Source organism: Eptesicus fuscus, unplaced genomic scaffold (assembly GCF_027574615.1).
Source record: "Eptesicus fuscus isolate TK198812 unplaced genomic scaffold, DD_ASM_mEF_20220401 scaffold_52, whole genome shotgun sequence".
Taxonomy (NCBI): domain Eukaryota; kingdom Metazoa; phylum Chordata; class Mammalia; order Chiroptera; family Vespertilionidae; genus Eptesicus; species Eptesicus fuscus.
In genome coordinates, this window is record NW_026557626.1 from 551,540 (window position 1) to 575,379 (window position 23,840).

General features: G+C 46.2%; 1 protein-coding gene and 1 pseudogene across 1 annotated transcript; both read left to right on the forward strand.

Moving 5' to 3' along the window:
* The first annotated feature begins 6,078 nt into the window (after window positions 1-6,078).
* Window positions 6,079-6,609, forward strand: LOC103304629 (neugrin-like). The gene has a single exon (XM_054713460.1). It carries the CDS (start codon window positions 6,079-6,081, stop codon window positions 6,607-6,609), a length of 531 nt encoding a protein of 176 aa, XP_054569435.1.
* A 2,223-nt stretch (window positions 6,610-8,832) lies between these two features.
* Window positions 8,833-22,845, forward strand: LOC103304466 (protein SET-like; annotated as a pseudogene).
* Window positions 22,846-23,840: the final 995 nt, after the last annotated feature.

Below are 23,840 nucleotides of genomic sequence, written 5' to 3' on the forward strand. Positions count from 1 at the left end.
TTAGCATCATCACTAGCAGCTTCCCCTGTCAGTTTAAGATTATGCAAATTAGCACGATCCTTAAAACCCATAAACCAACCTTTGCTAGCCACAAACTCTTCACTTTCACTCCCTTCCTTCTTTTCTTTTTTCAAGGCCTCAAACAATCTTTTAGCCTTCTCCTGAATCAACATCAGGCTAACTGGGATACGCCGTCGATGCTGCTCATCCAGCCAAAGCACTAATAATCTTTCCATCTCAATAATGAGACCACTCCGCTGCTCTGTAACCACAGTTGATTTCATAGGAGCAGATCCTTTCACATGTTCAAGTACATGCTTTTGATTGTTGATGATTGTCGAGACAGTTGTAGGAGTTTGGCCAAGGAAACGGTCAATGTTCGTAGGTGTTTCGCCGTTTTCCAAGCGTCTTCTTATGTCTACTTTCACTTCCATTGTGAGGGCTTTCCTTCTTTTTGTAGCACTGCCATCAGAAGAATCTACCTTATGCTTAGAACCCATAAGGAAGGGCAAAAAGTGTTCAAAATAATAATACAAACAAAAGAGAGCGAATAAAGCACAATCCAAAACGGCTTATAAACGGCGACTGAATGACAGTGTCTTCCTTGTATAGCGCCGCGTGATGACTTATTCATCCACTCTGCTGGTCACCTAGTTCCCCGGCGAACTTCGTGCAAACGCCTTACATCGAATGACAGAACTTTTTTTTATAAGTAAATTGCAGAAGGCGACGAAACCGCAAAACGATGTATGTTGAGTCCGAAGTAAAAAGAGGACTGTCTGGAGAGAGAAAGAGAGAGAGAGAGAGAGAGAGATCTATTTTTTGTTCCATTAATTTTATACATTGTTTGGTTAACTCTTGTAATTGATGTGACCAGGGTTGGAACTTGCAACCTTCCGACATTGAAATTATTCGCTGACCCACTTAGCGGTTTGGCGTCAGTCAGACATATGTGACATTTTAAGTAACAACCCAATAATGTACCTGAGAACAGATAGATACCAAAACCATGATGATGACTTAGATAGTGGTGGAAGGCTAGAATAGCATTCATGGGATTTCAAAAGTGCCTTTTTTCTAAGGAAATATTTAAAGTAAGCTATATCACTGTGAGACTGTATTAATGTGTCAATTATTTTATAGGCCGAGAATGAAGCTCTGATAAGGTCAGTAGGAACTTGGTATCAGCAATGCAGGCATGCAGGGAAACACCAAAATGTATTTTTTTTAATGTCCATTTTAAATAAATTCTACTTAAATCAATCTTTAAAAAAGGTTTAATCTTGATGCTTCCCAATAATTTTACTGTTTTATTGTGAAAATTTTTGAACATATTTGGTGCTTCTGAATCAGCATATTGAAAATAAAATATAGGGGTGAGGGCATGTATTGGTGTGCGGTGGGGGGGAGAAATGGTAAGATATGTATACATATAATATCTCAATAAAAAAATTTTTAAAAATAAATAAAAGCAGAAGTGCCTTGCCCCCACCCCCAAAAAAAGAAAAATAAAATAAAAATAAAATAAAATATAATGATGTACTACTGTAATATATTATCATGTCCATGTTCAAAATAATCATTTTGGCTGTTTGAACCTCACAAGGATGAGAGCATTTACATCATGGATATTAATAAAGATTACAAACTTCCCATAATCAGTACACGCATATAGCTTTTCTCCAGTGTGAACTCTCTTGTGGATAAGGAGGTGATTATTGCAGGTAAAAGATTTCCCACATTCACTACACTCATAAGGTTTTACATCACTGTGAACTCTCTGGTGTGGAGTGATGGTACTGCTTTGATTGAAGGACATCGTGCAATCACGACACTCATACAGCTTTTCTCCAGTGTGGACTTTGTTGTGGAATGAGTTTGGAGCTCAGGATGATGGACATTCCATGATCACTACACTCCTATGGCTTTTCTACAGTGTAAACTCTTCTATGATGAATGAGGTTAAAGATTTCTCTGAAAGATTTCCCACATTTTTTACACTTATAATTCACTTCATAAAGGTCAGGCTACTGAAGATCACAAAACAAGGAAGACCTCAAACGAAATGACACACACATGGCAAGCCCCACATGGAAGAGAAGCAGGATTGTCAGCTCATTCTTCTGCTCACAGTGTTCAGCATGGTTTGCCTGCTCCTGACATCGAAAGCTGTGCTGAAATATGATTATTCTCATTGCAAGTAATCTCTCTCTCTCTCTCTCTGAATATCTATCTCTATCTTATCTCTATCTCTCTATATATATACACAAGGGTAATATGCAAAGTGTTTCCTTGGAAGTTCAACCAGGAGAACAATTGCTCTCAATGACGTGCGCTGACCACCAGAGGACAGTGCGGAACATGATAGGTGACCAATGGTAGCAGCAGGGCGTTGAGGGAGCGAGGACAGGAGGAGGCGGGCAGGTGGGGGGAACCATGCCGTGGCAGTACAAGTGCAGTGAGGGATGGAGGAGGTGGGGTGGCAGGGAATCTGACTGGCCCTGATCGCTGGCCAGGCCTAGGGACCCCATGAACAAATTTCATGCGCCACGCCTCTAGTATTCAATAAATTAGTAGCTGGTGTTAAAGATCTATTTAAGCTCGTATGTACATCTCATAACACATGTACAGGTCAATGTTAGAGAATACTGAAGACGGAGCAATGCAGAGGAGCAGGTGATGCGAAAAGGCCACACAGGTGAAGGTAGTCAAAGGCCAGGAGGTCAGAGGTGAAATGACAAGTCAGCACAGTGTCAAGTATGGCAGAGAAAAGGAAGAATTGTGCTATTGCTCATGGTATTTGCGCCTAAACACCGTTGGAAATGAGCAGGTGGTTGGTATGATCTAAATACCACCCTTATACCATATCTCACCCACATGTTCAACCCAACATGGCTAGGCCTCTTCTGAGACCATCCTGCATGTTCACCCTGTAAAATAAATCAGGGTTTATCCTGCATATTCCTCTATACAAGTATATAAAACAGAAATATTCCAAGTATTAATGAAATATGACAGAGATGGGCAGCCAGCACTGGCCTAGAGCCATTCGGCTTGCAATCATATTTAAGGAAGATAATATTACAAACAATGGAAGTGTGATCTTTTAAGAACAGCTCAAGGTTCATGTAAGTAAAGACCATAACCTGACACAGGCAGTCACCAAGGACCTTTGCCTAGAGGAAGGAGGTAGAAATGGAAGCCATGGATCTGGACATAGTCACCCTGCCAGGGAGAGGAATAGCAGGTGGGACCCATTAAGTTGTCTGTAAGACTCCTGACTCCCAGACATCTCCTGCACTGTATGAGGCAATGTTTGTGGAGTCCTTCGCTCAGGGCTCTCCACAGACCTCACCCATGGCAGCCATAGCACATTTGACAGGACAGTGGGGTAAATGAGCAGAGCCCATGGTCTGGCTGTAGAAGAGTGAAAGCTACATCAGAGGAATAAAGGATGAGAGAACATCATCCCAGGACACTGGGAGAATGTGAAGGTCTTACCTACAGATGACACAAATGCAAACACTTCCAGCATCACATTGCAGTACAGAAGTCTCTGTAGCTCACTAAGAAGTCTCCATTCCTCCTGAGAGAAGACAATGGCCACATCCTCAAAGTTCATATACAATTATAATGGGGACAGTACAGCCCACGATCAGATTCACTGCTAAGGTTCTAACTCTGTCATATTGCCATCCTCCACATCAATCTGCTCTCTCCACTCCACACACCAGAGAAGATACCAGGGCTTCATACCATGAAAGTCACTGTCATGTTATATTTCTACTGCCAATTTGTCTTCCCACAATAAAGGCAGTTGAGCACATAGAAGATAACTGAGCTCTGGGATTCACATGTACACCACACTTCCTCTTGACAGTAGAGTGGGTGTCAAGAACATAGGGTAGGAAGAGATGTTGGCCATACAGGGAGTATGAGTGATTTGATACGGGTCTTATCAGGCAATACTTGTGTAGTCCCTCAGATTGTTCCTCAAAGACACCAAATATATTCCGTCAAACTTCACCTTTACAACTACAATCCCAGAGTGCTGAGGCCATAGCTCTGTATTACCTGCTGCACAGAGTTCTTTGAACAACACTTCTCTCACACTGCTTCTTTCCCAGAGGCACAACTTCAAAGGTAACAGAAATTTGCATTGGTGAGGACAGGTTGTTTCTTAATCACCTTATTTTCCAAATTTATACATTACCATCTCCATAATCCATTTCTCTCTTACCCTTCTCCCTTACCCATGCCCATGGAGAATTTCAAGCCTGGGGAACACTGAGGTATAATATCTCATTCCTAACCATCACTGTGTCACCCCCAACTACAAAAGGCAGGTGATTAATAAATGTCATCCAAGCCCTGAACATGGCAGGTAGCACCAAACCATCACACTTTCCAGGCATTATCCAAAAATCACCCTTATTTTATCGACCTGACTCCACCAGAAATGGACTCTCCCTACTTTCACTCTTATGTCAATGTCACGGTGCTCTGGCCATGAAGTCACACTCCCTCTCCAAGTGCTCATCACTCTTCCTGCCACACCTCTCTCACACCTGCACTGCTACAGTCCCGCCCCCTATAATTATCTCCTCACCTTCTTACTTATTATTCCGCATGTGTGGTCCAGAGAATGCTTGCCAAATTCAAACAGAAGCAAGTACTGCCAAGACGCTGATAGTCCACACTCACAGAGGCATCCTTGCATCCTGCTATGAAGGCCTCTCTCCATGACTGTTTTTCCCTTAAATCTAACCTATGTAGAACCATAGTCAGATCTCAGATACTCAGACCTCCCCTCCCCTGGTGCTGCAGGTTTCAATGGGGTCAGGCTGAAAGAACTCTGCAAGCAGAGAGGATTCTGCAGGCAAGGAGCCCCCACCCACCCTGATGGTGCTTAACATCCTCAGACACACCCTGCACAGCAAGGACGCTGCCTCCCAGGCCTCCTCCTACTCACCACCAGTGAGCTGAAGACTTGTGCGTTCTGGAAGAAACTGAAGAGTTCAAAATGCCCTCCAGGAGGAGGAAAGAGGAAGTCCCGCCCTAACCAGATGCATTGACAGGAATGTACTTTAGCTCCGCCTTCATGGTCGCATTTCTTTCTGGGTAATGTAGTATTTTTAAACGCTAAGGGGAGAGTTAGCATCCCAGCCAATGACATTGGTGAATAAAGGTGATGTGGTTTCAGCAAGTGGCTCTGGGGAAGGGTAAGATTGAGCCAGAGCCCTGGTTAACTGGAACAGACTGTAAGACCTCCCAGGAGAGGGGTGTGGGGAGGACTGGGAGATCCCCCAAAGAATACATGCACAGGCTAAAATGGGAGACACCTATAATACTATCAACGATCAAAAAGACATATTAAAATTTTAAAAAATATATAATATAGCCCAGCTGGTATGGCTCAATGGTTGAGCACTGATCTATGATCCATGAGGTCCTGGTTCTCTTCCTGGTTAGGGAACATATAAATAGGGAAAATTCCTCCAGGGTGGGGCCCAGAATTTGAGAGACATTTTCTGCTGAACCCACACGTAATAAATGTAACTCCATATATTCTGTTCACCATATTCACTTGTAAGCCTCCCAATACAATTTTCATATAAATAGTTCTGTAATTTTATGTTCCCTTAAATTTGGTATGTGAATAGATGTTTAAGGACATATAATCTCTCTAAGTATTGCTTGGTTCTTCTCCATTTTCTGTAATAGTACCTGCTCCTTCCTGGGCCCTCAGCCTGAAGCAGGGCCTTGCTTCTTCCCTCATCAGAAGTGCAGGGGCAGGTGTTCGGCCCCCCTCAGGACCACGGTCCCTTCACCAGGGACATATTTCATCGCCTTTTATAGAACTCATCTTGCTCAGGGGCTGCTGTTGTGGGTGTTAGATTTCCCGGGGCGATGAAGAAAGTGACGAGGGCTGGGCCCTCCCTGATTTAGCTGAGACGCTTCAACCACCAATATTGATCCCACGCATGGCTTCTGCCATTGGTTCTCTCCCCCAGAGTCCGGAGACCAAAGAAAAAAGACATCCTGTTCCAGAAAATTCAGATGCAAATAGAGCCCCGAATGGCCCCACCCAGGACTCTGACCAGGGAAGACAGGGAGCAGATCCGGTATTTACATGAAGGATTTCCAGAGCCCTGGTCAGTTCCCAGATTGGCTCAAGGCTTGGATATCAGCAGCAATGTGATCAGAAGGGTTTTAAAAAGCAAGTTTGTGCCCACATTGGAGAAGAAACAGAAGCAGGATGAAAAGGTCCTTCTAAAAGCTGGGCCTGCCCACTCGCTCCGCCAGCTTGCAGGCCCTGGGGAAGCCTGGGAGCTGCTTTCTGCAGGCCGCCCTGTGTCAGGAGGTAACGCCTCATCCCAAGGCCATGGTCAAAGCACAGCTTTGAGGGTGACAGAACCGAATACTCAGCGTACAAACACAACAAGGAGACAGAAGGGAAGGAATAAAGGAGTCCAGAGCCTGGAGAAGGAAAGCTTTGTGCCTGTTGCTGCAGCCCAAGGTCAGCACAGAGAGCTGCAGAAGTACTTCACCAGTGGTTGTGAAGACACCAGACGCACTGACAGTGATGGATTGCCAAGTGCAAAGTAGCTGGCAGCATTGAACGCAAGAGAACTGGGTGAGCAGAACTTGAGCAGCAAGGAAGTACAGAGGGGGCGAGAGTTCTTTGACGACAATGGGAACTTCCAGTACAGAATTTGAACTGGAGCCTGGCTGGTGGAGGTGTCATGTAAAATACACCTGAGCGAGAATATTGGAGCTGCCTGGATTTCTGTGTGTGGATTGTCCACCTTGGAAATGATGAGTCTGAAAATGGAAGGAACCGCTTGGATATCAATCTGACAAGGGACAGTGAACTTCACAGGGCAGATGTGTATGCGGGCAGCGTGAATAACAGGCTGGGTGTAGTCTAGTTCCCGGAGCATGGCTCCTGGTCTGACCCATGTGGATACTCAGTACTCACCCTTCTTGCTTAGGCTTTCTATGTATCGAAACCAGCCTGTGTCACATGTGTTAGGAGTTTATTGTCTTTACAATATGTGTATGGGAGGAATTGGAAAGTGTTCCTTCTGACATCAGTTACTTCTTGATTAATGAACACTAACAGTTCTGGAGCTGCTTAGTCAATTGGTTGCATTCATTTTGTGCAAAGTAAAGTGAAATGCAGCAAAGAAATAAGTTTATACATATATGCATAGTCCATGGACATAGACAATAATGTGCTGAGTGCTTAGAAATGGGGGCGGCCGGGGAGAGGAGGCAAAGGGGGATGAGCATGGGAAAATTGTGTCTATTTGTAATAGAGCCAACAGTAAAAAACGTAGTTTGCTCACATGGCATGGCTCAGTGGTTGGGCATGGACCCATGAAACAACGTATCTCTAGTTGGATTTCAAATCATGGCACTTGCCTAGGTTGGGGAGCTCCATCCCTGTAGGGGGCATGTAGGAGAGAGCTGATCGATGATTCTCTGTCATCATTGATGTTTCTGTCTCCCTCTCTCTCTAAAAAATCAATAAAGAAAGAAGAGCGTTAAAATTGATTTGATTGAACACCACCAATTTGAGTGAAGACCATCATGTTTTCTCCCAGGTTCTCTAAGCAAAATCATGCCTTGGTCTGTTTTGTGGAAGATGTCCCAGGCACACCTGTGTTCATGAACAGGAAGCAGCCTGGAGCAGGTCGGGCTCACCTTGGTCTGTAGTGTTAGAGTTCATTGCTTCATGTTCGAAAGATTTCACTGCACAAGTTCAGAAGATTTTGAGGACACATTAACTGAAACTGGGGATAATGAAACAACGTAGGCCTTAGGATAGAACAGGAAGCAGCAGAGAGATAGAACAGGAAGCAGCAGGCTCCTTTGACTCTAGAAACATTGTGGGAAATAAATGAGCCAAAGCGAGACTGCTGTTAGCTCACTGGGCATTCAGAGTAAAGGAGGCCTTGAGCGCAGATTTAGGGGTTAGGCCAGAATGAGCTGCCACTGATCATTGCTACCCTGGTTGCAGGCTGTGTAGAATCCCTGAAAATCTTAAGAAACCCGGGAAAGCGTGGTTCAGTGGTTGAGTGTTAACGTATGACCCAACCGGTTACTGATCAATTCCTGGTCAGGACACATGCTCAGGTGGTGGACTGGATTCATATTGTGGTGCGTGCAGGGTGCAGCCTATCAGTGATTCTCTCTCATCATTCATCTTTCTCTCTCTCTCTATCCCCCCTCCCTTCCTCATTGAAATCAATAAAAATATAGTTTCGAATGTATATTTTAAATCAATTTTACTTACATCAAAGTTCAAAAAATGATTAAAACTTGCCACTTTCCATTATTTTACTATTTTATCATGAATGTTCTTGAGTATATTTGTATCTAATGCATCAGCATATTTGTAATAAAATATAATGATGTGCTACTGAGGTATCTAGCAGGCCTATGTTCAGTGCCAACATTTTATCATTTTGAAACTAATCCTGATGAGAGTATTTACCACCAGGAATAAATGGTGGAGAATATTATCAACATAGATTGAACTTAAAAGTTTATCATGCAAGTGGGCATTAAATTGTGCATAAGATAAAATTTGAGAAAAACGATTTTCCTTCCAGTATTCAAAACATACTGTATAGTTCCAAATGGAAAAGAAACCAATTGAGTCCTTAAGGAATGCGTTAAGTGAATAGAGATGTCTTAGATGCTGAACTGCTCTCCTAATGGTTAAATCCTAAATTCATTTGAAAAATTGAAAAAGTGAGTGCTCAGCGTGCCTTTGAGCCTGGCGACTTCCCATTGATCAGATCCTAGGTCTTGCCTCACAGCATGGCCCCCAAATGCCAATCCTAGCTCCCACCTCAAACAAAGAAACACAAACTGGCTCCAGCCCCCAAGCAGGAGAAGAAGCCTACCCCTCTGGACATGCCGAATGGAGAAAAGAACAGCAAGAAGCGATTGAACATATTGGCGAAGTACAAAATGAAATAGACAGGTCAATGAACAAGACAGTGAGGAGATTTTGAAAGTAGAACAGAAATATAACAAACTCCACCAACCATTTTTTCAGAAGAGGTCAGAATTGATCGCCAAAGTCCCAAATTTTGGGGTAACATTTGTCAACCATCCAGAAGTGTCTGCACTACTTGGGGAAGAGAATGAAGAGGCGCTGCATTATTTGACAAGAGTTGAAGTGAGACTATTTGAAGATATTAAATCAGGTTAAAGAATAGATTTTTATTGGGATGAAAATCATTACTTTGAAAATAAAGTTCTCTCCAAAGAGTTTCATCTGAATGAGAGTGGTGATCTATCTTCAAAGTCCACTGACATCAAATGGAAATCTGAATAGCATTTGACGAAACGTTCAAGTCAAACACAGAATAAAGCCAGCAGGAAGAGACAGCGTGAGGAACCAGAGAGCTTCTGTACCTGGCTTACTGACCATTCTGATGCAGGTGCAGATGAGTTAGGGGAAGTCATCAAAGATGACATTTGGTCAAATCCTTTACAGTACTACTTGGTTCCTGACATGGATGAAGAAGAGGAAGGAGAAGATGATGATGCATGCACGATTTCATACACTGGGCCTCTCTCTCTCTCTCTCTCTCTCTATATATATATATATATACACACACACACATACATTTAATTGATTTAAAACAAGCCTTAATATATATATTAAGGCTTGTTTTAAATCAGTTACATATATATCACACTTTGAAAAATGTTTAAAACTTACGTTTCCAATAATTCAGCTGTTTAATTATGAATGTTCTTGAGCACATTCATTGCTACTGTATCAGTATGCTAAAAATATCTTTATATGAAAGGCTAAGCAACCGCCAAATGCCCTCAGATACCTATGACCTGCAATGATCACCAGGTTTCAGATGCTCAACACAGGAGCTGCCCAGTGAGTTATGGTTACTTGACAGCAGTGGTTCACAGGTAAAGCACCCCAGAATCAGAGAGGAGGGAGCCTGATTCTGTGTTGTGTCACCCAAGAACTGCCCTCTCGAAATTCAGGACACCTTGGGGGATGGTAGAGAGCCTGTTTCAGCCCAATCTCCACAGGCCCAGCACTCTTTTTGAAAGGCAGAAGGAGAGAAACAGCAATCATCTACCTCCTGCACGACCACTCCAGGGGATTCAGGAAGGCATGTTCCCTGCCATGGAATCAAACCAGTAGCTGAGGGACCCCACCCATTACACAGATGCCCTTCAAGCCCCAGGTGCCGCCGGCCAAGGAGGGACTGTGAGAGGTTGGCACTAGGGAGTATGGGGCCCATCTCACCAAGTCCCGCCTCACCACACACTTTCGGATTAATTTCATTTCAATGTGCACGCATTCATATACACGGTCACTAGTAAAATATAATGATATACTAATGAAATATCTTATGTCCATGTTCAATGCCATCATTTTGACAGTTTGAATGTGGTGAAATTGTCAACTACTGCTAACCTAGACTTCACTTGCTGTATTATTAAATCCTTAGACTTAAAGAACACTGGTGCAGGATGTTAACAATGCAGATGAAACTTTTAAGTGTATGGTACAAGTGGGCTTTAAATAGTACATAGGGTAAAAATTGATAAAAAATATATATATTGTTTCTAGAATTCAAAAGCAAGAATTCCACATGGCAAAGAAGTCAGTAGAGTCATTGAGGAATGAGTGAAATTCAAACATATGTCTTAGAGGCTGCACTATCCTCCACTTGGTTAGGATAATAAATTAACTTTAGACAAAAATCCTGAGCAGACATTTTAACAAAGGAGATAAAGACAATGTAAAGAAATGCGTAAGAAATGATCACCATCAAACAATTTAACAGAAATGGAATGAAAACAAAAGCAAGTTAACAATACTCGCTGATAGGGCTAGTATTTAAAAAGATTAACATTCACATGTGCTGACAGGGTTGAAGAAAAATGGAATTTTCATGACTGTGGGTGGGTCGGGAGGCAAAGTGATTGACCATTCTATATCACAGTTCCCCAGATGTTAAAATATAACACATTCACTGACACTGGAACAGTTTGGTAAGTGACACATACACCTGCAGAAAAAACTCCACACAATATTCCCAACTGTTTTATTTATAAAACCCCAAAGTAGAAATCACTGAAACCACAGGCAACTAAATAGCTAAAGTGGTTCCAGTAGAATAGAATATTTCCTGGAAATAAATATTTACATAAACATTAGTGTCGAATTTCAAAATATCTGTGTAGCATGAAGGAAGCCAGTGTTTCTTAAAGAGAATACAGTTTTTAGTACCAATAATATTATGAATAATATGAATGTATCTATTGTACAGGAAGGTAAATCAATGGTTGCATGGAGGCCTTGAAGGCAGAAAGATTAAAAAAGAACTGGATATAAATACAGTGTGTGGCTAAGTAGGTTTAAAGTTGTTGCTACTGAAAATAATACAATAATTAATAAAGAACACAAAATAAAACTCTCCATGGCCACTGTGCCTCATTTTCTTGGGTGTGATCACATTAATGGAAAGCCACTGGTTTGATTCCAGGTCAGGGCACATGCCCAGGTTGTGGGCTGGATCCCCAAAGTTGGGCATGCAGGAGGCAGCTGATTGATGATTCTCTCTCACTGATCTCTCTCCCTTTCTCTCTCTCTCTTTCTGAAACCATAAAAGTATATCATAAAAAACAAACTATTGCCATGAAATTCAATAGGAATGCTGACTACATACAAAAGACATCCTGGGACAGATTGCAGGGTTATCCTTCCTCTACCTTTGTCTTCTTGCCTGTTGAGCAACTACATTATGTGAATACCCTAGAGGGGCCAGGGAATACACAACACCATTAGATTATTCTGCCAGTGACGTCAGCTACACGGAACAGTTTTGGAGGTCCTGAGAATGTCTGCACATGAAGGCCACACAAGCCACAGGCCCCAGAACATCTGTGGCCTTATGTTCAGAAGAGGCACTTATCACCGAATTTCCTGCAGGTTTTCCCACTCACTATTGAAACAGTATTTCTGTCCTCATTGTGGTTCCACCTCAGAGACTTACAACAAATTACACCAGCCTATCCAATGTCATACTTCCTGTCACATGTCTCCTTTGCAGTACATGGAGAGCAGGTTCCCTAAACATTGCTGAGGCTTATGTAGTACATACTGTGAACAGAGAACATGATTCATATTGGTCACAGAAGCAGAGCAAAGGTCTCATCTTAAGACGGACCTTTGCCCTCACCAATAATTGAGGCACTAGGCTGAAAATTAAATGCACAAAGTCACGTGGTCTTTCTTTTCAGGCCACTTGCCGCAATAAGTAATAAGCCAATATTGGACAAAAAGTGATTTTCGGACAATATGTTGTCCCTTTCAAACCACATACACTTTTGGATAAACACAGTATCTATTCATCTCTACAATGTGAAAGATTACATTTATGTTTGCAAATCATCTGTGGCAGTGATTAAACCAATATTAAAGGTACAAATGTAAAAATATCATTAAAAATATTCTAAACTAGAGCACAGGAGAATAAGGGGTTTGCAGGTTGGTGAATAAGAATCTCCCCAAATTTATCACAGCATAATGTGCGTACCACTATGTCCCTGAAAGAGGTGGCACTTCTTAGCTGAAAAGGGGTGCTCTGGATGAATCCTGGGTCAGGTCCATTTTCTAGTCACAGGGAAATGAATGAAGATACTGCCAAGAGCGTGGAGGAACCATAATTACTTCCAGCAGAAGTCATAACACAGAATACATTCCCCTGAGCACCCAGGGGTGGTGACTGATGCACTCTCCTCAGGTGAATCAGGTGTTAGAGGTAAAATCTCTTCAGCAACAAAGACACAGTGACATCATCTGGGTGGTAGGTCTGGGCATGTTAGCAAGTACAATGCAGCACCTTCAAGTCTCACCTGTACCTCAGATTTATGAGGAATCTAGCAGAGTCTATGTTCCCATAACAGGGGTTTACATTCATGTAAAGGGAATCATAGAGCCCTTTAAGTGTTATTATAATAAGTGAGAAAAATAAACCATTCTCTGCACATTTATGGCTTTGACTGAAATGCTTCCCACATTCACTACACTCATATGGCTTTTCTCCAGTGTGAACTCTGTGGTGTCTAGTGAAGTCAGACCTTTGACTTCCCACAATCACTACACGTATAACACTTTACTCTAATGTGAAGTCTGTTGTGTTTAATGAGAGCAGGGCTTTCACTGAAGACCTTCCCACAATCAGTATAATCACAGGGCTTTTCTACAGTGTGAACTCTCCCATGTTCAAGGTGATTAAAGTTTTGTTTGAACACTTTCCCACATTTTTTAGACTCATTAATCATATCTCCAGAGCAGACTCCTTTCTGATAAGCAACTTTCTGTTTCTGGCTGGCAGCTGTTTCACATTCAACCCACTGGTGATGTCTTTTTCCACTGAGACATTCCTGTGAACTCTCATTGTTACTGTGTGGCTCCTCAGTGTTCAGAGTGGCCTGGTGCTGGAGAAGCCCTGAGATGACTGGGGATTCCACCCCAACCTCAGTACTAGCTTCAGGTACCCCAGAGAAGTAGAACCAGCAAGTTGTCACAAGTGAAGCACTCTCCATATCTTCTTTCCAGGCCTTCTCTCCACTGGCATCCTTCTGCTGCTGCTGGAGAGTGTTTGCACTGAAACACAACTCTCTCACACATGCATCACTTAAGAACACATTCTTCTCAAAGTATGCCACCTGTAACTCAGTCAGGTGCAAAATACCTTTTAACACCGAGAAGCAAGGCTTACAAAGATGGGTCCTGTGGGTGGCTGCAGCTATCTTGGAAGCCCTGACCTGAGAGTCTCCTACAGATACACTGAGCTCAGAATAGGCCTCTCCATCATCCATTTTATGCCAAGGACCTGAAAACAGGAATGATGCGGAAATGAATGTTGACTGTGGTGACAGAAGGAAGTCCCAATATAAAACTGTGTTGCACATAATACATTGGTCTCATGCAATTGGCTGAAAATAAAAGATCTGACAGATGAACTAATAAGATGCAACTGTGAAGTTCCTGACCACTGAAGATCACAAAACAAGAGAGACTTCAACAGAAATAGAGCAAAATCATGGCAAGCACCATATGGAAGAGAAGCGGACTGTGCAGCTCATTCTGCTGCTAACAGCATTCAGTAGATCTTCTCTGCTGGTGGCATGGGCAAGCTGTGCAGAAGGTTGGTTACATCTCATTCCAAGTAAAATTCAATAAACAAGTAGCAGGTGTTTGTGGGGTATTTAAGCATGTATGTGCTCCATATAACACTTTGTATAGGTCCAATGTGTAGTATACTGCAGAAAGAGATGTGCAGAGGAATAGGTGATTTAAAAAGGACACAAAGGTGAAGGTAGACAATGCTAGGAAGTCACCAATGAAATGACAAGTCAGCAAAGTGTCAAGTGTGGAAAAGAAAGGAATAAATGAGGTGTGGCCATTGGAACCTGCACCAAACACTGTAGTACAGGAGCAGGATCCCGGTATAATCTGAACACCATCCTTATGTCATATTTCCCTTCAGTTGCCACTCAGCCGGTCTAAGTATCCTCTAAGACCATCCTGTACATTCACACTGGAGAAAACCAGGGTTCTCTCTGCACTTCTTTTCTAGAAGTATGTACAAACTAAATATTCTGAGTATCAATGAAAAGACAACAGAGGTGAGCAGCCATCACTTGCCCATAGCATTCAGCTTGCAATAGTATCCAGGGAAGGTAATATTACAAACAATAATTGGAGGGTCTTACAAGAACAGCCCCTGATTCATGTATGTAAAGAAGATAACTGACACAGGGTCTTTATCGACAGGAATGGTGCAGAATGGGAAGCCATGGATCTGGATAGAGTCACCCTCCCTGGAGTGGAAGAGCAGGAGGGACCCATTAAGCGTTCTTTAAGACTGCTGACACCCAGACACTTCCTGCAGTTTCTGAGGCAACTGGTGTCAGGGAGGTTCATGGAGTCTATTGCTCAGGGCTCTCTGCACAGCTCAGCACTGGCAGCCACAGCACATTTGACAAGACAGTGGGGGAAATGAGCTGAGCCTATGGTCTGGCTTTGAGAGAGAGAGAGTGCTAAGTGTGGAGAATAAATAAGGAGTGGGCATCACCTCAGGACACTAGGAGAGATGTGAAGGTCTTACCTAAGAATGATACAAGTGCAAACACTTCCAGCATCATATCACAGTACAGACGTCTCTGGGCCTCATCAAGGATCTCCCACTCCTCCTGAGAGAAGGCAATGGCCACGTCCTCAAAGTTCATATCCTGTCATAATGAGCACAGCACATCCCATGATGAGATTCTCTCTTGAGATTCCAAGTTTGCCATACTACCTACCCTGCACATGCATATGCTCCGCTACTCCCCACATCAGAGAAGAAAGCAGCCCTTGGCCCCATTAAAGTCAATCTCTCCTTATATTCTTACTGATGCTGTGTCTTCCCTCAACAATAAAGGCAGAGGAAGAGATACAAGTTACCTGTGCTCTCATCCTCAAATAGGAGTCACACTGTCCCATTTCAATAATAGCTGGTGTCAGGAACATAGGGTAGGAAGAGATGTTGCACATAATGGGAATGTGATGGATTTGACTCTGATCTTGTCAGGCAATACCCATGTTGTCCTGCAGATTGTCCCTCCAGGACACCAAACGACATGGACAATCCCAGCTTACTGAGGCCATCACTCTGCATTACCTTCTGCCCATGGTTCTTTGATCCACACTTGTCTCACACAACTTATTCCCAAAGGCACAACTTCACTGGTAACACAAATGAGCCATCACAAGGACAGGGTGTTTTCTAATCAGCTTCTTTCCCAAAACTCTAGTTCACCACCTCTGGAATACATTTCTCTCTCACCCATCTCTCTTCTCCTTTCCCCATGACGGTGGGGATTTTCAAGTGCAGGTGACACTGATGTATGCTATCTCATTCCTAGTGTTCACTGGGTCAGCCCTCAACAAAAATGGCAGGTGGGCACACATATGGCCTCTAAGCTCTATACATGTCATGTAGCATCACAGCAACCCATCTTGTTAGAAATTATCCTAAAATTCCCCATATCATGCCATGAAGACACCATCAGAGATGGACTCCCTTTTTATTCATTTGCACATCATTGTTAGTGTCCGGCCGCTTTGCTTTTAGACCCAGGCACCACACCGATGTCATCATCCCCTGTGTGTGACTGTGCCGCTCAGCCCGGGTTCCCCACCTGCCACACTGACATAGAGGGCACCTCCCATACTGTCCTCTGGGTCACTGCATGCTCAGGAGAACCTTGGCTGCTTGTCCTCACAGGTCCCTAGGCTGTGCTGGTGTCAGAAGTGTGTGGACTGACTAGGTGATTAAAACATATATATTGATTACAGAGAGAGAGATATGGGGATATAATATATATATATATATATATATATGCACAATAATAAAAAAGTAATAAGCTAATTCAACTGGGAGACATTCTGGATATCCTTCTGGATAAAACCTGAGGCTTGTCTGTCCTGTAAACAACCCCTATACGACCCTCAGCCCTTTGCACAAGCCGGCCATATACCCCAGCAGGTCCCCTCACCCCGATGGTGGCGTGGCCAGCCTGCAAATAGCCCTCAGCCCCGCACCCAGGCTGGCAATGCCCTCAACTGGGGACCCTCAACCCGATGGGGACATGGCTGGCCTGCATACTACTCCAGTTCCTCACCCAGGCAGGCACCGTTCCCATTGGGGATCCTCACCCCGATGGGGGCATGGCCGGCATGCGAACTGCCCCAGCCCCCTCACCCAGGCCAGCCCCGCCCCTGCAAGGGGACCCCCACCCTGATCAGAGACCCCCTTCAAGACAAACCAGCCGGCCCCCACCTGTGCATCAGACCTCTATCTATACTAACAAAAAGGTACTATGCTAATTAGACTGGGAGACATGCTGGATGTCCTTCAGGACAAAGCCATGGTGGCGGGGCCAAGGCAGAGGCAGTTAGGGGTGATCAGGCCAGGAGGGGTGGGCATTTGGGGTGATCAGGCAGGCGGGGGGGCCAGTTGGAGGTCCAGACCAGGAGGGGGGCGATGAGACCAGCAAGGTGGGCAGTAGGGGGCGAGAAGGCCAGCGGGGTGGGGCATTTGGGCATGAGCAGGCTGGCATCAAAATGGTTAGGGGCGATGAGGCAGGCAGGTAGGTGACCGGTTAGGAGCCAGTGGTCCTGGATTGTGAGAGGGATGTCCGACTGACATCCCCTAAGGGGTCCCAGATTAGAGATGGTGCAGGCCTGGCTGAGGAAGACCCCCTACCTCCAGTGCATGAAACTCATGCACTGGTCCACTAATTCACACACACAAACGCAGACACACTGGTCCACTAACACACACAGACACACACACACAAACACACTGAGTGGCCAGATTATTATGATCTCTGAACACATAATAATCTGGCCACGCAGTGTATATCTTATACAATAAAAGGCTAATATGTAAATTGTCCCCTCGAACTCAAGTTCGACCAGCAGTCAGGCCAGCCAACCGCCATGTCCCTACCCCCTGGCCAGGCTGACCAGACCCCACCCATCACCTATGCACGAATTCATAATTCATGCACCGGGCCTCTAATATACACACACACACACAAACACACAATGTGTGGCCTGATTATTATGCGTTCAGAGGTCATAATAATCTGGCCACTCAGTATATCTTACCTAATAATCGACATGTAAATTGGCCGTACCTTCGCTACACCCACAGCCAATCAGAGTGAGTATGCAAATTAAAATAAAAACATGGCGGCAGCCCCACACCCCAGCGGCTCCTGGTCTGTGAAATTTGGAGAAGTCAGGCGTCAGCGCCTGAGGCTGGCTGCAGCCAGAGACCAAGAAGCTGCCTGCCCCGTGATCCCAGGCTGCAGCCAGCCTCAGAAGCCTCACATCCGCCTGCCCCATGTCCTAGGGGAGACTGAGAAACGGGCCCCAGCACCTGAGGCTGGGTGCGGCCCGGGAGACGAAGAAGCCGCCTGCCCCGGGATCCCAGGCTACAGCCAGCTGGAGAAGCCGCCCACTCCATGTCCACCAACTCCACATCCTGTGGGAGACTGCAAAACCAGCCCCAGCGCCTGAGGCTGGCTGCAGCCATGGAGACCAAGAAGCCGCTTGCCCTGTGATCCCAGGCCGCAGCCAGCCAGAGAAGTCACCCACACTGCATCCCAGGGAAGATGGAGACGCCGCCCACCCCGCAGTCCCGGGCACCAGTACCTGCAGCGAGCTTTGGCCTGGGAGATGGAGAACCCGCCCACCCCGCGGTCCTGGGCACCAGTACCTGCGGCTGGCTGTGGCCTGGGTGACAGAGAAGCCACCTACCCTGTGATCCTGGGCGCTAGCACTTGTGGCTGCAGCACAAGCGAAGCCACCTGTCCAGCATCTCCTGAGGCAGCAGCCAGCCTGGGTGTCTATGGCTGACCAAGGGAGGGAAGCCCAGATCCCGGGTGCCTGTGGTCGGCTCGAGGAGGGAATCCTGGGTACCAGGTGTGGGCTGAGGCAGAGGTGGTTAGGGGCAATCAAGCCAGCAGGGAAGCAGTTAGGCTGACAGGCAGAAGCAGTTAGGGGCAATCAGGCAGGTAGACGAGCAGTTAGGAGCCAGCAGTTCTGAATTGTGAGAGGGATATCCAACTGCTGATTATCCCACGAGGGGTCCCAGATTGCAGAAGGTGCAGGCCAGGCTGAGGGACACCCTCCCTGCCGCCCCCCCCGCCCCCCGTGCACGAATTTCTTGCACCGGGCCCCTAGGATACTAATAAAAGAGTAATATGCTAATACAACCTGGAGACCTTCCGGATGTCCTTCTGGACAAAGCCGGGAGTTTGGCTGGCCTGCAAACAACCCACAAACGGCCCTCAGCCCCTGGCTCAGGCCGACCACACCCCCCAGCAGGTACCCTCAACCCAAATGGGGTGTGACCAGCCTGAAATTGCCCTCAGTCCCTAGGCCAGACCGGCCACGGCCCCCATCTTAGACCCTTACCCTGATGGGGGTGTGGCTGGCCTGCATACTGCCCCAGTTCCTCACCCAGGCTGGCATCACCCCAAGTGGGACCCCTCTCCAATGTGGACATGGCCGATTTACAAACCACCCCAGACCGCCTCACCCAGGCCATCCCCGCTCCCCAAGTGGACCCCTACCCTGAAACAGGACCTCCTTCAGCGCACACCAGCCGGCCCTCACCCATGAACCAAGCCCCTATCTATACTAATAAAAAGGTAGTATGCTTATTTGATCAGGAGACATTCCGGATATTTTTCCAGACAAGGCCATGGTGGCGGGGCTAAGGCAGAAGTGGTTAGGGGTGATCAGGCCAGGAGGAAAGGGCATTTGCAGGTGATCAGGTCAGCAAAGGGGGGCCAGTTGAGGGCGAGTAGGCTGGTGGCTGGGGGCAGTTGGGGGCAAGCAGACTGGTAGGGGGACAGTTGGGGGCAATCAGGGGGACAGTTGGGGAAAAGCAGGCCAGCAGCGGGGGAAGTTGGGTGTGAGCAGGCGCAGGCTGGCGGGGGTGGGGGGGCAGTTGCGGGTGAACAGGCTGGCAGGGAGGGCCAGTTGAGGGCGAAAAGGCCAGCGGGGCGGGATAGCTGGGAGCGAGCAGGTTAGCAAGGAGAGTGGTTACGGGTGATCAGGCAGGCAGGCAGGTGAGTGGTTAGGAGCCAGCAGTCCTGGATTGCAAGAAGGGATATCCTACTGCTGGTTTAGGCCTGATCCCACAGGGGATCCCACATTGGAGGGGGTGCAGGCCAGGCTGAGGGACATTCCACCCCCCTGCCCCCAAGCACGAAATGTATGCACTGAGCCACTGCTATATATATACACTGAGTAGCCAGGTAATTATGATCTCTGAATGCATAATAATCTGGCCACTCAGTATATATCCTATATAATAAAAGGTTAATATGCAAATTGTCACTTCGACCAGGAGTTCAACCAGCAGGCAGGCTGGCCAACTGCCCATGTCCCCTCCTACTGGTCAGGCTGGCCAGACCCCACCCATGAATGAATTCATGCCCCAGGGGGGTCATATATATATATATATATATATATATATATATATATATACACACACACACACTGAGTGGCCAGATTATTATGCATTCAGAGATCATAATAATCTGTCCAGTGTGTGTGTGTGTGTGTGTGTGTGTGTGTGTGTATATATATATATATATATATATATATTTACATATATATATATATTTAGAGAGAGATAGAGATAGAAAGAGAGAGAGAGAGAGAGAGAGATTGAGAGAGATCTATTTTTTGTTCCATTAATTTTATACATTGTTGTAATTGACATATATATATATAGTAGGACTTCGGGTTATGTCGGAGCTCTGTTCCTATGGCCGACATAATGCAATTTTTGCTGTAAGTCAAAACCCACCTACATAAGCACCTACGTCACTCACATGGCACACAAACACAGCAGAAATGAAGTGAAACAGTAAAAAAAATTTAAATGAAAAATAACAATTCCTGACCTTTACTTACCTAATAATACACAAACATGTAAATTGACCATACCTTTGATACTCCCAGAGACAATCAGAATGTGTATGCAAATTAACCCAACTAAGATGGCAGCTAATTTGCATAAGTAGGCACCCAGCAGCCTTCATCCAGGAAGAGGGAACATCCTCAGCACTCAGAGGAAGAGGGATCCAGCAATCAGAGCCAGCGGGAGCCAGCGATCTGAGCGAGAGGTAGACAGACATCAGAGCAAGAGGGAGCCAGCAATCTCAGTGAGAGGGAGCCAGCCATCGGAGCGAGAGGGAGCCAGCAATTAGAGCCAGTGGGAGCCACCGATCAGAGGGAGAGGGAGCCAGCCATAGGAAGGGGTGGGAGCCATTGAGAGCCAGTGATCAGAGCAAGAGGGAGCCAGCCAATGGAGAGAGAGGGAGCCAGCCATCAGAGGGAGAGGGAGGCAGCCATAGGAGGGAGAGCGTGCCAGCCATAGGAGGGAGAGGGAGCCAGAGAGCGCCAGCGATCGGAGCGAGAGGGAGCCAGTCATCTGAGAGAGAGAGAGCCAGCCATCAGAGGGAGAGGGAGCCAGCCATCAGAGGGAGAGCGAGCCAGCAATCGGAGTGAGAGGGAGCCAGTGATTGGAGAGAGAAGGATACAGCCATCAGAGTGGGAGGGAGCCAGCGATGGGAGAGAGACGGAGCCAGTGATTGGAGAGAGAAGGATCCAGCCATCAGAGCGAGACGGAGCCAGCGATGGGAGAAAGCGGGAGCCAGTGATCAGAGCCAGCGGGAGCCAGCATTGGAGGGAGAGCAAGCCAACCATAGGACGGAGGGGGAGTCAGTGATCGAAGCGAGAGGGAGCCAGCGAGAGCCAGCAATCAGAGAGAAAGGGAGCCAGCCATTGGAAAGAGAGGGAGCCAGCCATCAGAGAGAGAGGAAGCCAGAGATTGGAGCGAGAGGGAGCCAGTGATCAGGGTGAAAGGGAGCCAGTGATTGGAGGGAGCTGGAGGGCCCCATAGGCTTTAGGCCTGGGCAGGGGCAGAGCCAGTGATTGGAGGGTGCTGGAGAGCACCTGCCCAGGCCCAATACTTTAGGTCCCAGCAGGGGCAGAGCCGGAGATCGGTGTGAACTGAGTTTCTAATCTACTTGATATATGTGCCTTTTCTGATTGTTCATTGGCTAAGCTCCCTGTATGCCACTGGTAATATTCTTAGTAACTTGGGTAACAAGAATCAAAAAGGGGATCTAGGGTTTTTCCACTACACTCTTGGAGGAAAAAAAAAAAAGGTCCGCTGCTGGAGGGCTAAGAAATGTCATATCCTGCCCTAGCTGGATTGGCTCAGTGAATAATGCATTGGCCTACCAAGCAAGGTCTGGGTTCAATTGTGATCAAGGTCAAGTACCTAGGATGCAGGCTTCTCCCTGGCCAGGGCCCAGATCAGGGCTCATGCAGGAGGCAACCAATTAAAGTTTTTCTTTCACTTTGATGTTTCTCTCTGTCTCTCCCTTTGTCTTCCACCTTCTCTAAAAATCAATGGAAACATATCCTCAGGTGAGGATTAAAAAAAAAAAGAATGAAATGTCATATGCTATGAAAGACACATCTTGAAAATGCCTAAAGAAAGTTGTCATTTTTTCATGATGAAGGGACTGGAGTCTGTGTTGATGAAAACACCTTGGTGGTGGTGGTGGCGGTGGCGGTGAATGGCGGTGGCTGCAGCAGCGGAGTGATGAGGCTGGTGCCTTCCCCTGATCAGCCCAGTTTCCTCCATAAAGGAAGAGGACCTAAGCAGTTGTAGGACATACCCTGAGTGCTTCCAGTATGTGAGAGGGGGCAGGCTGGGCTGAGGGACAACCCTCCCGCCCTCCCGTGCATGAATTTTGTGCACTGGGCCCCTAGTGGTAAATAAATAATAAAAAGCATAAAGCACATACGTACATATAAGGGTAAATACTGGATTATCCTAACCTTTACTATTGTTGTTGGCTTGCACACTGGACGTTGCAAAGTGGGGAAAGACAAGTTTACACTAGGCTGCTGCGGGGAGGAGGTTTGAGAGGCAGAACCTGTAGAATATGCATGTGATACTGGGTCAGGTGAGTCTGGAGAGGCAGAACCTGAAGGAGGTGCTGGAGATCCTGTGTCAGGTGAGTCCGGAGAGGCAAAATCTGCAGAAGGTGCTGGAGATTCTGGGTCGGGTGAGTCCGGAGAGGCAGAACCCGCAGAAGGTGCTGGAAATCCTGGGTCAGGTGAGTCTGAAGAGGCAGAACCTGCAGAAGGTGCTGGAGATCCTGGGTCAGCTGAGTCTAGAGAGGTAGAACCTGCAGAAGATGCATGTGATACTGGGCCAGGTGAGTCCGGAGAGGTAAAACCTGCAGAATGTGCTGGAGATACTGGGTCAGGTGAGTCTGGAGAAGCATATGAGGTAGAGGTTACGGGATCTGTTGCAGGCCTCTCCACCTTCTTAAAATAATGTTAGAGGCTGGTCTCGATGGATATGTTCTTCTTGTCCTCCCAAATCTCCTTGTAACACCGCAGGCTATCCATGACCCCTCTGGCAGCCTTAGTGTACCTGTCACTGTTGGGGTCCTGAGCCTCAAACCTTGCCAAGGCATCGTCTATCATGGCAAAGGCCCCCGCTAATTCCTTGCTTGTAAATTTCCAGGGCTCTGGGGTTGGTGTGTCTTCGTCTTCAATAAACTGCTATTTCAGTTGATTGAGGTCCTCGGCAGATAGCTCCTCTCCATGAGATGCCAGCAGCTCTGTGACATCCTCAGCCTCCACCTCCAAATCAAGCTGCTTACTCAACTCAACCACATGCTTGATGACAACCTCAACTGAATCCTCAAAGCCATGGAAATTGTTCACAAACTGGGGACACAATTTTTTCCAAACACCATTCAAGTTCGTCTGCTTAACTTCATCCTAAGAATCAGAAATGTTTTTTACAGCAGCAAGAACATTGTAAGATTTACAAAAGTCATTGAGATTCAACTCTTTATCCTTCTGCGTTGCCCTAAAAGCCATAGCAAATGTCCTTCGGAGGTAGTAGGCCTTGAAAGAGGCAATGACACCTTGGCCCGTAGGCTGTAAAAGGGAGGTGGTGCTAGGTGGAAGGTAAACCACCTTGACATTTGGATGAAAGTCATTCAAATCGGCAGGGTGACAAGGGGCACTGTCCAGCACTAGCAACACCTTAAAGGGCAGCCCCCTGGAAGCACAGTAGTCCTTGACTTCTGGCACAAAATGGTTGGTGAACCAGTCCTCAAATACGCTCAGTGTCACCCATGCCTTCTTGTTAGATTTCCAGATG